Genomic DNA, 18,143 nt, shown 5'->3' on the forward strand with positions numbered 1-18,143 from the left:
TAACAACAGGAACAAAACAAAAGCAATAGCTGGTATTGTACTGTGAACATTCTTAAATCCAATGCAGATGAGTCCCTTGGAGTTTACTACATACATTATCTACTCAGTTATTGTTTGAAATCTTAAAGCAAACAGAAATAGGCAGTTCTTTCAGGACAGTCTGAATATTTTTTTCATGTCTTTGTTCTTAGCATTATTTTTACCATTCTCAAGCCAAAATGTTAGGCTGCTATTTGGAAAACAAATGCATTAAATCTTCCACAAATCTGTTCAGGCTTTGATTTTTTTTTCCCACAGACAAATACAATGCAAAAGAGAAAAATAAAAGGCAACTATTATGTGATGTTGCACAATGATGGTAGCCAGCACTGGAATCAAATGTAGCTTTTCAGGGAACAAAGAATGATGTTTCTACAGAACACTCCCCAGCACTGGGGTTGAAACTAATGGATCTGGTCATAGAATGTGCACTTTGCGAGCTGGTTTGAAAGAGCACTTCCAGCATTTCAGGGAGCTCATACAGCATCTGGAACTGGAGTACTTCAAATATGGTGTGCTCAGAAAAGCTGTGGCTGATGATACAGTAAAATAACAGTGTTCCTATAAAGAAGAAACGTAAAGTGTGGATTTTTCTTTTAGCTCAATCGTTGGGTGTGAAATTGAATTGAGAACTCTCCAAACTATATTAAATCAGCCCCTTGGCATTGCCACAGGAACAATTTATTTCATCTTGAAGGAGCCTTTGGTTTCCAGATCAGTGGAGCTAAGCAGGAGGAATGTGCGTCACATTGAGGTAAACAGGGATGTGAGCTGGTTAAAAACAGAAAAGGCAACGCAGCAGAATTCTGTGCCCCTGACATTTGTCAGCCTCTTCCGAAATGTGAATGCATTCCCATTAAGCTTTGGGGCAGATATTATCTCTGTACCTTTTGTTGTGCTGATGAGCTGGAAGAGGAAGGAAAATTTATTTGGTTCAGCTGATTTTTCAAGAGGGACATGTCTGTTGTTCTGTTCACCAGGATGTTTGCAGTGCTCTCATGCCGTGGTGGGCACGTGATGCAGGAGGGCTGTGAGGGATGGATGCCTCCTCCTGCCAGCATGAGGTGGGACCAGCAAACTTCTTCCAGCTCCTGACCTACTTTTGCCACCAGGGCTCTTTGAGAGATTATGAGTTACAAATGTCTCTACAACATAGTGTAATGTCTGTTAGACTTTCTCAAAGTCCCTCTCTGGACCAAGACACTGGATCTGTAAACAGTAAACATTACATCAAATATTTCTGCTGTCAGAATGATTTTAGCACTACGTGGAGGGCAGAACAGTCAACGCATCCTTTAGGATCTAAAAGTTCTATGCAGATGCCTGTGAAGAGCCCCAGTGTGTAGGGATAACAGAACAGGATGTGTGAGCCATGAGCCAGGGCTGTGTTTTGTTGCCAGTGTGCTCCTGTTTGGAGTTGCTTCACTGCACATTGCAGGGCAAGGAGGCCACTGAGCATCACTTCTGAAATACAAACTGTGCATTCTTTACATAGTAAAGCCTAAAGGTATTAGGCTCCCCTTTAAAAGGATTGCATTAGTGCAGGCAAATCAACATTTATTTTACTGGAGAGAGCAAGATTTAATGCTTTTTGTAATGCCCCCCATCTTGAAGCCCAGCCTTAAAATTTGTTTTGGTTTACTGTTTTATTTCATCTCTGACTCACAGTTTACCTGACCTTCACCTCTTGAAAACGGGAGAAAGCCAAGCGTAGAACAACAAACTGAATGGACTGGGGTAGCAAACTGGATTGGTTTGTTCATGTACTGAGAGAATTGTTCAATTTTGGGCTATGCTAATTACTGCCATGCTTCATGTAAATAAACCCAAGCTCTTTCTAGCCCTATCTTAATGCTCTAATCCAACTTCATGAAGAAATGAGCAGGGCTGTGCGCTGAGTTCCAAGGTAAGGGACACATTTTAGACAATACAGTAACCAGAAGGTCATTGCAGAGTACTTTGTGATTCTGATTATCTGACAAAATATCCACTGTTCCCTGGTTTTCCCCCCTTCAAAATGTCTCACATGAAGAAATGTCCTTTTAAAATGTACCCTGGTGAATGACAGGTGGAAAGACACATGTTTCCACTCCTGTTGCCAGCTGAGAGATTTCCTTTGGTAACAGAAGAAACTTTCTGCAAACCAACATTCAGACAGTAATACTCAGGGTAAATATTCAAATAAGGCCTTCCCCCACTTGTAAAGAGGGAGTAGGAAGATTCCACACTCTCAGCTACAGCTACCTACAGTGAAAGGTGAAATAAAAATCTACAACCTGGAGACCTTTGCCTTAAGGGGCTCTCTAAATGTTAAATTTGTGCTTTATTCTCCTACCATTACTTAAGGGCAACAGGACAAGCCCATAGGAATTCTCTATTTATCATCACTGGTTTAAAACATTTGCCTCTATTTATAGCACTCCTGGAATTTTAGCTGAGAGTCAATAGTGGTTTTTCATATGCACTACCAGGATTTCCCAATGAATTTCATCTTTTTAGAAGCAGAGAATTTGAAGAGGCTGTTGCTTACACTGGCTACTTGTGAGAGTTCTTGCTTTTAAGGAATTTTCATGTGTGAGTTCTATCAAGCTGTTTCCTTGTTTTGTGTGGATTGTTAAACAATTGTTAAAAGTACTTCAGATGAACCCAGTTATTTTAAGTTTTCATTAGACAAATCAGGATCCCTTTTTGTTTTCCTCTAGTCTTTCCTCTCCTTTGGTCTTTGAGAACCACAGAAATGCATAGTGCTCTTCTCTAATCTTTCCTTCTTACCCTTTTCATCAAAGCAATTTGGCTTTTTTCTATTTCTGGGCCAGTGGCATTTTGATATGTTACTGTTCTAGTGCTAACTGCCTCAATTTAAGTCTAAATCTTTTAACAGGCAGTCTTTGTTTAATACCAGCACTGTTGGTTATTTTAATTCTGCTAATCTCTTTCCCTTTACATTATTTATTGATTTCCTTACAGACAGATGCAGCAGGAAACACCTCCTACTTTGGGTTCTGTTTCCCAAGAGAGATCCCAGAATCCCAGAACAGTTTGACCTGGAAGGGACCATCCCATTCCAGCCTCTGCCATGGGCAGGGACACCTTCCACTACACCAGGTTGCTCAGATCCCTGTCCAGCCTGGCCTTGAACACTTCCAGGCATGGATATCATCTACCTTCACCTCCTGTGAAGGTAGATATCATGGATATCATCTACCATCACCTTCTCTGATCATCCTTGCAGTCTTTTGTTGCTCTTCCATCTTGCCTCCATCTTCCTTAATCGAGGATGAGAAGGGCCACACACAATATCCAGGCTAGGTCATTACAATACCCTTCACATGGCATTGACATGTCTCAATGCTGAAATCACTTCAGCTCATATTTTCTAGCCTTCTGTTTTAGTATTTTTGTTAAAGGTGTGTCACCTTAGTGACTCCTTTATCCCTCTAGAAGTAACTAGTGTGCCCATCCTCTTTGGTATAAACAGGGAATTAATCTGTTCTTAGATTGTTTTTTCTACAAGACTCCTCGGTGCACAACTTCCACAGTTTTACCAGATTCTGTCTCTTTTCTTGTGCCTCATGAGAGCTGTGTAGGATTGCAACCAGCATGGCTTGTCTGGAAACAGAATGCATTCAACTCTGAGATAGGAGTTTATGTCTTACAGGGATATTTATATCCACTACAGAACTAATTTCAGGAAAAACTAATTTCATAATTGTGAATTATATCCCTTTCCCTATTGTGGTTAGTTCCTTGGAGTATCTTTTACATGAATGAATGTGAAAAATTAAAATAGGAAAAATACTTTCTTTATTTGCTTGCAAAACTCTAGGAAAAGCATTTGGCTAAAGTTCTAAATCATGACCATATCCTAAATCAAATGTGTAGCAAGGGTGATAATGAGTGTAAACACACTGAATAATAAAATGTAATTTGGGTTCTGAGTTCTAGGGCTCTAATCCAAAGCTTGCTGATGTCTATGGAAAGGCTTCCATTGATTTGAATTAGGCCTTGGCTTTTGTCGTGAATGAACACAATACCAGTGGAGCTATTCATGAAAGAAATGTTTGGAAATAAATCACAGGAACTTGCTGTGTCAGAACCCAATTCACTTGCTAATTATGGCTGTCATGTTTTACAATGCTCATTGTGTTGATACTTTGTCATAGTCCCTCACATGAACTAACCAAATTCAATCTTAAAAAAATAATTTGCTGCCACTGCTGTAATTGGAACATTGTTTCAGGATCATTACTCTGATGTTTGAAACCTTCTTTAACTTCTAGACTAAACCTATTTATGCCAATTGTTTCCACTCATTTTATGCCAATGTAGTCTTCTAGATTTACACCATACAGTGTGATTTGTCCTTGCTCTGAACAGTGCTGGTAAATTACTGATGACTGTCCTATCTCCTCTCAGGCTTTGTTTTGTTTTGCTAAATAAGCCAAGCATTTAAATTTCTTATTTAGTAAGTTGTTAATTCATAGAATTATGGAATGGTTAAAGATGGAAAAGACCTGTAAGATCATCAAATTCAACCATTAACCCAGCACTGCTGTGATGACCACTAATCCATGTCCCCAGGTGCTACATCCACCTGCCTTTTGAGCATTCCCAGGGATGGTGATTCCACCAATTGCCTGAGCAATCTGTTCCAATGCCTGTCAACCTTTTCAGTGAAGAAATTGTTCCAAATGTCCAGCCTAAACTTCCCCTGGCTCAGCTTGAGGCCGTGTCCTCTTGTCCTGTCCTTGTTCCCTGGGAGCAGAGCCCGACCCCCACCTGGCTGTCCCCTCCTGTCAGGAGCTGTGCAGAGCCAGAATATCCCCCCTGAGCCTCCTTTTCTCCAGGCCGAGCCCCTTTCCACCTCCCTCAGCTGCTCCTCCTCAGACCTGTGCTCCAGAGCCTTCCCCAGCTCTGTTGTCCTTCTCTGGACTCATTCCAGCACCTCCCTGTAACCTTTATCTGGATCTATTCCCATTAATCTGCTTAGGATACAGGCAACAAACCCTGCATTTTTAATGAGCTGCTCTAGTGCTCCATACAATGCTGTTAATACTCTCCTTGCTTTACTGGAAATACTTTTCCAAATGTACCCAGCATCTTGTTTGCCTCCCTATGGCTGCATTTCACTGATCTGTCACCATGTGACTTGCAGGGTCTTGGTCCCAGATGAGCTCCCATTTAGTGCTAGAAATAGTTTTGATTCAAGAAGGGCATAGGTTTGCCCTTGTCCTCAGAGGCTTTTAGCTCCTGTCTGTCACTCCAGTGCTCATTTCTTCCTTGCATGCTGCTCTGTTTGTTCTCAGCATTGGCTGTCCTAAATGATAACCATCAAGCTGGAGTAATCAGCAGCTTTAATTAGTATGGTCCTACTTTGTGCTAATTTCATTAATTTAGAAAACAAACAGAAAATAAGTTTGGAAACTGCTAGAGGCACTGAGTGATGGGAGCTGACAGAAGGTGACAGGAAAGAACTGGGGAAAGGTGCCCAGTGTTGGGCAAAGGAATGATGAGGTGAAGAGAGGGCACGAGGCCTGGCAGGGAGAAGTGGGAACTTGGTGAAGTGAAGGTTGCTCACATCTTACAGAGCATTAATTTGGCCTCATTGAGACATACTTGGGATGGATGAAGACACTCCAAAATCCCAGAAATAAATGTGTAACTCATGACTTTCTACATTTTGACTTTTTAAGAATAGCAACACTGCTGCTTAACTTTGGATGTTTCCTTTTTTCCCCCACAAGTTTCAAAGTGCTCTGCAAGTTCAAAGACTTACTTTCTAAAAGCATTTAAAAGTACTGAATCCTAAAAGCACTTTAAAAGTTTCGAATTGAGAGGATTATGAGTCTTGAATAATTTATCCACAAAACTTGAAAGGGAAAGAATTTGCTTAGGTCTTTATAATGTATATGATAAATTTTCTTATAGATTGGAATGACTCTGAAAGACTTTTATCCAGATAAGTGCATTCAGCAGATATTAGAAGTCACAGGCAATAGCAATTAAGGCACAAGGCTTTTCCTGGGAATTGATATCAAGCTCGGAGGAGTGGGGATGGCTCAAAATGCAGCTGAGGGCCATTAACTTCACTTGATGATTAATGACCTCTGCTGAGGTCATTATTATTATCAGCTGAAAACGTAAAAAAATCCCGATGTATGAATCTTTTTAATGGGAGTTGCAGTTTCAGTCAGTGCAGTGGAAGTGCCCCCACTGTGGATAGACTGCCCTTTAATAATATCAAATGCAGGGCTTGATTTCCCTCCTCCCCACAGCGTTTTCAGGAGCGTTAATCAAGGCTGGGTCTCTAAAGCTGTGCCAGTATAAAATTGGAAAGCAAGCAGAATAAAGTCTATAGTGCTTTAAAGTTCTCCCAGAGTGGCAACAGCATCCAGGACTTAATCAGCTTTTTTGCAGTTCTCTATTTATCCCTTTCAGTGCCTAATCAGAGCGAGTCTCAGTGTAGCCCAGGAATGTGCCCAGCACATTCCTTGTGCTCACTGTTCTTGGACCCACGTTTGAAATTGTGTCTGCCCTAATGTTGTGTTAGGTCCCTCACCAAGATCTGGGCTCTGGCTTGTGTTACAGAGGGGCCAGACACACAGCCCTGATTGCTGAATACAGACAGGGAGCATCTCTTTGTTAATAAACAGTCAGTAGGAATAGATACTTCCCAGTGCCCACACAAGTCCATGCATGGTTCCTTCCACTCTTGGTGAAACTATTTTTTTATATGATGAATTTTATTGCTGACTTGTAGAAAAACTGAGAGCTACTACTGGGAAAGGTTCACCTTGCTGCTAATTTTTGACTTATGAGACTTCTGTTATAATGTCTTGATCATTCTATACATACATACATACCTACATACATATATACATACACACACACACACACACACATATATATATATATATATATATATATATATATATATAAAAAAAATCTTTCTATCTCTCACAGAGTCACAGAGTAGTTTAGGTTAAAGACCTTTAGGATTAACTGTTAAATCAGCACTTCCAAGTCCCTCACTAATATGTATTTAAATTTCTTTATTTAATTTTAAAAATGTACTGAAGAGGTCTGAAGTAGGTAATAAAGCCAACATGAAGATATAAGCTTTAATTAGCCATGTTTCTGAATGCTGTGTGAGTCCTGCTTTACACAGACACTGGGCCCCTGTCCCTTTCTCTCCCTTCCCCTGGCCCTTTTTCCATGGTCATTGTGAAAGTTGTAGCATCAAAATTCCAATCAGGACAGGACTGAGATGACTGCTGCTTTTGGCTGACCTTTATACAAATGCCACTGGATGTAGACTTCTGCTCAGGAAAATGGAATTTTTCAAAAATATAAGCAAAGCAGATGAAAAGCATAACTGAAGTGTAACAATTTGGACATTGGGTGATAAGACTAGACCTATGTCAAACCTATGCACTTCAACTGTTTTGGGGATTGCTGCATGCCTTTAGTCAGCCTCTGCCAAAACACAGAGCTCTCACCTCCCTTTTTTCTTTTTCTTTTTTCATTCCTCCAAAGTATCTCCTGCAGTGAAAGGAAGAGGTGAGTGAGGTCAGGCAGAATGAAATGAAAATCATGAAAGCTTAATAGACCATAGGGAGGTTCCTTTGAAAGGGTGCCAGCATGGAATATCAGGTATGGGGAGGAAGACCACAGAGCTGGCAGTGAATGAAAGGAGATCGGGCACATGCGCCGTAGTGTCACAGCCCTGGCTGTGGAACTGGGCTGCTCCCCTGTTAACTCCTTAATAAATGTCCCACTCTGACAGTAGTGACTCCCACAGTGCTGTTAGTGCTCCCTGATGCAGCTGCACTGTGCTTCTGGATGAATTTTTCTGAAAAGTTCTGAATTCTTTGTTTTGCTGGTAAGCTCAATAGATGAGAACTGAAGTATTGATGAGATTACACAAATTGCATTTTCTTTGTCTTCTGTAGTCTGTACCAGTTATCTTCTGTAAGGGAAAAGAAATTGTTTTTCTGGATGAGAAGCAAAGAAGTCTTTTAAAACATGTAAGAATGTGAGGACTTGCAGAGATAGCAAGAAAACAGAATCCTGAAATGGTTTGAATTGTAAAGAACCTTAATCTCATTCCAATTCCCCTCCATGGGGAGGGACACCTTCCACTAGACCAGCTCACTCAAAGCCCCATCCAACCTTGCCTTGAACATTTGAGACATCCACATCAGGTTATTGTCAATATACATTAGGTTATTATACAAACCCTGACATAACTGTCATTGGTGTATATGAAATGGTGTGGCAAATCATCTTACCAGTGATTTTTTTTTCAGAATAAAACACTCCTAAAAGCAGGGGCTTTGGTCTGGCTGATTCTCCATCTTACAAAACTTCAAGTCTTGATTGCAGTAGCTAAAATGCTCAGATTTGATGTGTGACTCACTGGATAGCAGTCTGAAATCTGAGTAAACATGAAGGCTGGACTAAATAATAAGTGCCCCCTTTCAGCTTTGGCATTTTATGAATCTGTGCTTGTGTGAATGAAAAGACCTGTGCAAGTGTCAGAATTGATTTAAGGACTTTGGGTTTATTTGATGATGTGGAACTTAGTCCTCTGTGTGCTCACAGCTTGCAGAGAAATCATGGAGTCTGAGCTTCCAAGGCTGCCAAAGTGCCTTGAATTTCTTGTTTATCTCCAAGTCCATGGGTGTGCTGAACTTCAGACCTTCCTTTTACAATGCTGAAATATCCCTATTTTGTTGTGAGCTTTTGAACATATTTCTACAGCTAAACATTTTGAAGCCTGAAGTTTCTCTTTCAGACAGATCACTGTTTTCAGTTGTCCAGTTTGTTACCAGATGCTGCAGGACCTCTCAAAGAACAAGTGTGTATTCTCTTAAGTATCTAAATGACAAAACATCCAGAAAAACATTTCATGCAATACAAAATGACCCTGCAGTACTGATGTGGATGTAAGCCTCAGCTGCAGCCTTTGTCTGCTGACTCCACTGTAATTCAGCACAATGGCTGCTTCTGTGCAGATGAGCCCCCTGCTGTCTGGTGTTTTCAGTCATGTGCCCTTTCAGCTTCATTTCATGTCACTGTCATAGGTTTGCTCAACTTTTAAGAGAAGTTCAATAGCTGCTGGGTTCTCAATTTGAAGACCTCTTCCCCTAAACCCTTTGCAGAGTTCAGCACTACCAGACCACTGCTTTCCTTAATTTCTTTTCACAGAGCCTTTATTTGTCTGTGGACACCTGTCCCCAAAGGCCACAGGCTGAAACCTCCTCCTAAAACAACTGTCGAGTTTCAGATTATTGTTTGACTCAGACTGATGTGACAGAGCACAAAGTGAATCTTCAGCATTATTTCTTTTTGCTTTGCAGGAGAAATTTGAAGGTTTGTTCCGTGTCTATGATGACTGCGTGACATTCCAGCTGTTCAAAAGCTTCAGGCGTGTGCGGATAAATTTCAGCAGTCCCAAATCAGCTGCTCGTGCCAGAATAGAGCTGCATGAAACACAGTTCAGAGGGAAGAAGTTAAAGTTGTATTTTGCACAGGTAATGAAATCTGGAATCTGTTTCTGTGTTACTGCATAATATTTCTTTAAAAGCTATGCACTTACAGTGAATAAAAGTAATAAACATTTCTCCCATGCCCAGTCTCTCTGATAGAAGATTGCTTAAACCTGCTTGTGTTGACTGAGCTTTTCTGCCCTGAGGGTCTGCAGTAAATTTAGTCCACTTAGGACTAAAGTTGCTCGTTCAACACACAGAATTATGTATCTCAGAGGTGATTTACAACACTGGGTGTTGTCTGTGGGTAACTCTCTTAACTAACCACAAGAAAGTGCTAATGTAAAGAATCCAAGTGAATAAAAAAGGTGGGGCTGGATTACACATTTGGCTGCCACCCTGAGCCACAGCCGGGCTTCCTCCTGCCTTTTTGGCTTTTCCTTACTGAATACATGAATTACAAATACTGAATTCTCTAAAAGGAGTTTATTGAGTCCAAGTCAAAGGAAGAAGGTAGGGGAAGAAAAACACTCCCAGCCTGGGCTGTAGGTGATTATATCCATCTATTGGAACTGTCAGGTGGGTGTTTAGTTCTCCTTGGCCAAGGGAGAAAGAACATAGATCTCCCACAGCAGGCTGGGCCCCAGCCAGGATAAAGTTGAAGGAGGTTGAGAACCCAACCACCACCTCTTCTGAATGCAGTTTAATAAATTGATGTGGTCACTGTGGCTTGTGAGATAACCACTGGTGTTTATAAGTAATGTAGGTGTGCTTTGAGCTGCCAGCTTGGCCCTTCAGAGGTCTGAGGATAAGGGCTGGCTCACTTCAAGGTATCAAACAAACACACAGTGTTAAATTATGAGCCTCTTCCTCCTGGTCAGAATAGGAGCTGATTTGAGCCTAGGCAGGAGCAGAACCACAGGAAGATGGGAAGCTACAGCTGTGAAAAAAAACAATGTGCTTAACGAGTTAGATGAGCTCAGAAGATCTTACAGCTGGATTTAGGTGTTAAGAATCTGCCTCAATCCTATTTTCTATGCCCTGATATCCTAAATCTAGCTCTGAATTTTCTGAAAGGTTTCAAAACCTGCAGGTTTTTTAGGCAGAACTGAGAATGGTTTCATTCTAATTGTCCATTCAGGAGGCTAATTGGAAACTTGAGATAACAACAAAAAGAAAAATGTGCACAACAGTGATTAGTCTCCCTATCTAAGCTGATTTCCTGCAGAGCCATTCTGATACCTGCACTATGCTCTCCGGTACACTGAGTCTTACAAGAGCTTATTAGTCGTGTTCAGGGAGTGATGATGTGGCAGCAGCAGTGTCTGGAGCAGTGTCTGGCCTCAGCCAGGCTGAATAACCACTTCCAGACCTACAAGTTCCGGGGAACATGGAGTTGAGTGATTCAGACTGGTTCTTTGCAAACCCCATGTTTGCTGTCCTGGAAATAGAGTTTATTGTGCTTGAGCTGGTTGTAACCTTGCTTAGGTATGGCTGCACTACAATTAATTTATATCAAGGCTTCTTTAACATACTAGAAAAGAGCAGGAATTAAAGTAGATAATTCAATATGGATATAATATAAGGGCACTCAGTTGCAAATGACTTAAGGAACATCATAGATTGCTTTCTCACTTCAAGTAAAGAAATAAAATCTGTAGAAACCTTTCTGAAGTTACTTACATACAAGGCCTTGGTGCAGGCGTTACTTGTGTGATATCACTTTTTATTTAGGCATTTAGACCAGATCACAACAGTGCCTTTACAGCCTCAGAAATCTCTGAGCTAGCAGCTGGGGCTACCAAAGCTTTGCATTTATCCTGAAAGAGTTTACACAAGAGGCACAGACATTGTAGCTTTGCTGATGTCACAGCCCCACACTGTGCATTTACTGCAGAGGCACCATCTGTAAGGCTGAGATGAAATTCAGCTCCAAGCCTTCTCTTCTGAGACTGGTGCTGAAACCCTGCCTGGGTGGCATTTGGGGTGAGAAGGGTATGATTTGAGCAGTCATTCCATTTAGCCATCCTGTGGGGGTGAGAAGCTGGACAATGTGCCCTGGCACCCCAAATATCCTGGGCTGCATCACCCACCGTGTGACCAGCAGGCTGAGGGACGTGACTCTGATCTGGTGAGATCCCACCTGGGGTCCTGTGTCCAGCACTGGGGTCCCAGATGCAGGAAGGGCATGGACCTGTTGGAATCAGGCTGAGAACAGGGGGTGTTCACCCTGGAGAAGAGAACGCTCCAAGGAAACCTCACTGTGGCTTTTCAGTACTTACAAGAAAGGTGGGAATGGACCTTTTAGCAGGGCCTGTTGCAATAGGGCACAGGGAAAATAGTTTAAACTAAAAGAAGGTTGTTTTAGGCTGGATGCAAGGAATACATCTTTTACAGTAGGAGTGGTGAAACACTGGCTCACGTTTCCCTGAGGAGTTCTGGATGCCTTATGCATAGAAATATTCAAGGCCAGGCTGGATGGGGCTCTGAGCAAGGCAGGAGGGTTGGAGGAGATGACCTTTAAAGGTCCTTTCCAACTCAAAGCGTTGTGTGATTCTTTCCTGTACTAAACAGTGTCTTTGTTATGCCTTAAAGATTCAAACCTCTGAGACAGATGGAGACAAGCTTCATTTGGCACCACCACAGCCTGCAAAACAGTTTCTCATCTCGCCTCCAGCCTCCCCACCTGTAGGGTGGCAACCAATAGATGATGCAACACCTGTCATCAACTACGACCTCCTTTATGCAGTTTCTAAGCTTGGACCAGGTAAGCTTGTGGTCCTTGGGTGAAAACGTGGCAGGAAAAGCAGACAAGAAATTCCAGTGTAGATAATAACTGTAGAGGGAGTTGGCATAGAGCTGGAAGTTGCATTAAAATTTGGATTTCAGTTGATGGATGTCACCTGGTTCTTTCCTTCAGAATGAGTTTTGCCATGTGTAGGCACAGAATTGTGTGTTATCTGCAGCTTGTGAGAGCTGATCAAAGCTTTGCTTACACCATTTATTGTGCTGGGGTTTGTGCCTAGATGACACAGCTGATGGTTTAGGTGGGGACTGGACAAATGTTTGGCTGTGGATGTGAGGAGTTTTTGCTGTACACGACATCTGCTCAGTTCTGCATTTCAGGGTGCAGATTTCTCACTTGAAAAAGTGCACATTCACTGGAGTGGAGAATCTCTCACATTGTTCATTGAGAGAGAACTACTGTTCCCCAGTCCCGGTGGGATTGCTCTGTTAGGAATGCTCATTTCCTGCTGAAAACCATGCAGGAGGAATGGGATAAGTTGTAGGCTCCCTTAGCACAAGATAAATGTCAATGGATAATGCATCCAGGCTTTCTTCCGTCTTCCCATCTTCAGCTAACGCCAGGAGTTGAAGCTAACTGGGATTTTCAAGCAATGCTTTCCGTGGAAAAGCACATCTGATAAAACCAAAACTTTATATAGGAAAGGGTTACTTTTGATTTAATTAAGTCATCTTTACAAATAGTTTCCTCTCAAAGCTGTTAAAGCATCCTGGTTTAGAATTTTCAAAATGAGAAAGGTTCCAGTTTCAGGTCCAAGCAGTATCATTTACAAATTAATCTAATTTACATTCATAAGCCACAAGGAAAAAATAGCCTATTAAATTATCTTCATACCAAAATAAAATATTTCATATCCAATCTAATAACAATTGTGGGGGTGAGCTCATGAAAATTTAGCAGTTTATTTTTGAAATTCTTGTGGGATGAGAGAATTGTTTTCTCCCCAGCTGTACTGGGAATGCTGCTTGCTCGCTCTGAGAGCAGCTTCCAATTGCAGACATCTAATCATTGGGGCTTTTGTGCAACTGCACCAAAGGAGCTCAGAGCTGGAGTGCATGGGGAGCAGAAGGATGTTTCATGATTCACAAGGTTTGCAGGATTATCTCCTGTCTTTTTCAGATGGGATCTCTCACAAGAGGAAAATATACATCAGGAGATTCCTATGGTTTGTAGGCAGTAGAAGAAAGCAGTCAGGGGGAAGACTTCATACGATATTGCATATTATTATTTCCAGGAGTGATACTTTGCTTCTAAAATGCTGAATAAAAGAAAAACCAAAAACCTCCTTTTTTTTTTTTCCCCTTTGATGCAGCAGTGTTATAAATGGAAACATGTAAACGAATTCCCGAGCTAGCTGGGTAATAAATCAATTCCTGTTCTGGAGCAGTGGAATGTGAAATATCACTCATTGTCCCACACTCTGGGACAGCTTTGCGTGAAGGTCAAATTCACCCGGATTTAAGGAGCCTGCAGGGAGCAATATGAAAAGCCATTGTGTGCTCTCTTCTTTCTATTTTTAGCACTTGTTAGAGGGATCAATTTTAGTTAACTGCAGCGGCGGGTTTAAAATAGTGTTGCTGTTCTCAGTTGTGCATTTACTATGTTTAGAATTTCATTGAAAAACAAACCCCACTAACACTCGTTTCTCAGTATTGCAGCAGTAAAACACTGCTGGACATCAAACAGCATTGGTAGCCTCAGAGAGGAGATTTTTTTTTTCATTGAGAAGCACAATTTAAAAATGTAACTACGGCATATCAGCTGTCGAAAAATACTCACTGGGCACAGTTGTTTACAGAGCTGAGAGTGTAGAATCTGACTTTCGTGTCTTTAACTTGTGAGGAATCTTTGCTGTATTAAATGCAGTGATTTGGTATAATAAACATCTGAGGACCAGGAAAACTCCTTAGTGCTTCTAAATAGTGAACACTGTCTTTGTATGCCCTCAGCATAAGATGAGTTTTATTGTCCTACTTCACTGGAAATGCAAGATGTACCACCTGGACACAGACCCATGCTCCTTTCCCATTCCCTGAATCCAGGTCACCTCCTGCCACAGTATGGTGCCATAATCATCATAGCCATAAAATTAGACACCAAAATTGTCCCTGGTTGCAAAATGTTGGGAGATCTGCTCCAGAGTGTAAGGAGTATGCTGGAAGTGAGTTAACAGATTTGCTGTGTGCCAGCAGTTTTGGACAGGTGTTTTAGCTGCAGCAGTGACAGGCTGGCATCTTGGGGGTCTGATGGAACAGATTTCTTTCTGTGCTCAAAAGGAAGCTGGTTTTGACCCCTTCACATGGAATTGAGATCGGTGAGGGTGCATTTACTCCTTAGGGAAGGTCGTGGCATATTTAATTAAGTTCCTGGATGATTGATGTATATTCTCACTTTGTACAGATGCAGAAATTAGGCTTTAAATGAGGCATGAACAGAGTGCTGTAGATCAGTCAGAGCCAGGAACCATGACTGTGCCTGGTGCTGACCACCTGCCTACAATCTTTTCAATATATTGCAAATAAAGAAGTGCAATTGTTAATCAGTTTGATGGAAAACACTTCCACTGTCAAGACAACTTCCAGTAGTTCGATGTGTTGATGAAGATGTGCAGACATCAGGGCCTGGACTACAGAACAGCCTGGCAGGTTGCAAGCATTCCTGTAGGAAAAAGCTAGCTCCAGGTTAGGCCAGGTGAGGATACAACCTGGACCTGACAGGCAAACAATCAAACAACCACCCCACGTTGCAGACATATTTTATGTGAGAAACCTTTGCAAAGTGGATGGAGAGGGAGTCTCCAGGTCCAGCATGTGTCTACAGTAGAGCTGCTCCTCTCAAAGGACAGGCAGCTGTTTGCCATTTATTCGTGCAGTGATTTGCTAACTATCCTCTTGACACTAGAATATGCTCCTTCTTTTCTGGAAAGCAGTCCCTCCCTGTCCCTGTCCACTCCCCAGCCTGCCTGTATCTGCTCTCCTTCCCCCACTGCCTCATTCTGCACAACAGATTGCCCTGTATCCCCTCATTTCTAACTCTGCACTCCAGAGTGCCTTTCCCCAGGATCCCAGGTGCCACTCTGACTTCCCCTTGCCAGCCTCAGCCCCTGCTCTGCCCTGGGTTTGGCTCACCCTTCCCTAGGGAAGGGGAAAACAGATGAGAGCAGGACCCTGCCCAGGAAATGCCATACAGAGGGATTTCAAACCATCTGACAAGGCAGATTTTCTGTGCCCAAGTGTTTTCAAACTCTTGTGTTTGTCATCACTGTGTCAAAGGAAATACTAAATACTTCATATGACTCCCAGGGAGGATTAAAAGGGGATGGAGGGGCAAACAAATGGTGATAGATAAAACTTTTCATCTCTGTCTTCCTTTCCCTGCTGTTCTGTGGGTACTTTTGCCCTTCCCTTCTCTTACCAGGGGCATAGTACAGGAGAGCTGTACCCTGCCCCTGGTAAGACAAAACTTTCCCTCTGGTTGGAAGAGGAGGGTGCCCAGCTCCTACAGCATCAGTAATGGGCTTCCAGGGAACAGCTCCTCCACTTTGCTATGGCAGATTCATGCTGTAGAGGTGTTTTATGGAGGTGTTTTGTGGGATGGGCTGTAGCTCTTCTGTCACAAACATGCACCCATACAAAGGACCTCCTGTTATTTGCATCCTGTTATTTGTAAAGCACTTGGATGAAGGGACTGTAAGTGGAAGGTATTTTCATGATGCTAATGCCGCATTTACATGAAATGGGCAGCTGTGAACTCATTAACCTTTGTTCATGAGTCTGAATTGGGGATGAAGTAGCTACACATTATCATTAGCATTTTTACATTATTCTTTATGTATATGAGCCTGATCTTTGCTGGACAAAAGGGCCCTGTTAGACAGGAACTGCACCATTAAGGAAAGGTCACAGTATTGACTCACAGAGGGATAGAAAATCCTATACCATTATTTTTAATTCTGAAATATCATAAGTTACTTCTGTGCTCATCTGTCTTGCATCACCCAAGGCTGTGGGTTTACTCCTGGCTCATGAGGTCACAAAAAGTAGGGCCCAGTGACATAAAAGCAGCTGTTCTCATTGTTAAGGGAGAAAACTTCAAATTCTTACTGTTTTTCTTATGCAAAGCAAATGGTTAGAGAGGAACATCTCTGCTGTTTTCAGGGTCTTATCAGTAAGTTTTATTGACAAATCGATATAGTGGATGTGCCACAGCTGAATTCTTCCTGAAGGGCAGAGTGTATTTGATAAATTTTATGATATTTTTTTTAGTAAATTTATGTGAGTTGCCACTGTTAGCTTATATAAAGGTTTAAATTTATTATTACTGGATAGAGATAGGCCAAAGACAGCTGGAGGAGAAAGACCCTTGTCCCCAAGAATCCTTTGGCTAAGCTAGCCTGTAAGAATTCTCCAGCCAAGCAGGAGAAGCAGGAGCATGGATCAGTGTTGGGCCTGGGAACACAGAGAAGGCCATGTCAGAGACAGATGAAGGAGGTCACTGGACAAATGCTTGGGTGGCAGTACAGAAATAGAAGAATCTTACCTATGTTAATTCAACTTGCTACTCATAGCTTGGGAGAACCTAGGTCTTGTCACTCCAGTGACTCAACCATTGCTTCAGTAGCTGAACTGCTGCAGGCTTAGCTCATTAATTTTTATTTTTTTTATGCTGCAAATGGTGTTTAAGAGAAAAGAAAAAAAAAAAAGAAACAGGGAAGCAGCAGAAGGGAAGGGCTAATCTGGCTGTACCTATTGGATTATTTTGTTCTTATCACCTTAGTGTTTTTCTTCAAACAGTGGAACTTTGGAACAAGATATGGCTGTACAAAAGTCCCAGAGTTATTGCTGTCCTGTTCCCAACTCAGTCATGAAAAGGTTTTGTGCTGTTTGCTTACAGAACAGAGTCTGCAGCTCATTTATGCTCAGAAATAACTTTATGCCTTAAAAAACTAATTCATGAGTGCACCACATTTTGGTTTGCAAAGTGACATTAATTGCTGCTGCAGTTCCTTGTGCCAGAGGCATCTGAATATTTTTCCTTGCGTCTGTACTTTTTTCACTGTTCTTTTTCAGCAGAAAGAGTGAGTTCTTCTGGGAGGGATTTGAGCAGTAAAAGAATGTGGCATTTGAAGTGGCATTACTACCTTTTAGGAGGGCAGTGGGTGTGATTTGCTGGGCGGTGCTGCTGTAGGAGGAGGGCACTGCGGAGGGAGCTGCCCTCGGTGACAGTGACCAACACAGCCCTCGGTGACAGTGACCAACACAGCCCTCAGTGACAGTGACCAACGCTGCCCGTGGTGACAGTGACCAACACAGCCCTCAGTGACAGTGACCAACACAGCCCTCGGTGACAGTGACCAACACAGCCCTCAGTGACAGTGACCAACGCTGCCCGTGGTGACAGTGACCAATGCAGCCCTTGGTGACAGTGACCAACACAGCCCTCGGTGACAGTGACCAACGCTGCCTGCAGTGACAGTGACCAATGCAGCCCTCGGTGACAGTGACCAACGCAGCCCTGGTGCTGCCTGGCGGCATTGACGTCAGCCCAGAGCTGAGAAATTAGCTGAGGCCCGCAGGGAAAATGGGCAGAGAAAAACCACATAATTCCTCAATGCAGCACAACCAAGCTATTTCTCTTTTTATATTTTAGCCTATCAGCAAGACCTGTAATGCTTTGCTCGATTTGGATTCAGAGGAAAGGTTGCCAAAAATAGAGCAGTTAAATGTCAACATTAATGGTATCACAGCAGTAAAATATTTCTCACAGCAAGATGCCTGGCTTATAGCTATTATTCACTAGTTGCCTTC

At 42.3% G+C, this 18,143-nt stretch overlaps 1 protein-coding gene across 2 annotated transcripts in view; it reads left to right on the plus strand.

The window, feature by feature from the left end:
* RCAN2 (regulator of calcineurin 2) overlaps nt 1–18,143 on the plus strand; it is an 84,594-nt gene that overhangs the window by 58,709 nt on the left and 7,742 nt on the right. For both annotated transcript variants that reach the window (XM_059469644.1, XM_059469645.1), the window contains 2 exons: nt 9,402–9,575; nt 12,126–12,297. In XM_059469644.1, coding sequence (XP_059325627.1) covers nt 9,402–9,575; nt 12,126–12,297 — 346 coding nt within the window. The remainder of the gene's footprint in view (nt 1–9,401; nt 9,576–12,125; nt 12,298–18,143) is intronic.

Source organism: Ammospiza nelsoni, chromosome 3 (assembly GCF_027579445.1).
Source record: "Ammospiza nelsoni isolate bAmmNel1 chromosome 3, bAmmNel1.pri, whole genome shotgun sequence".
Lineage (NCBI taxonomy): Eukaryota > Metazoa > Chordata > Aves > Passeriformes > Passerellidae > Ammospiza > Ammospiza nelsoni.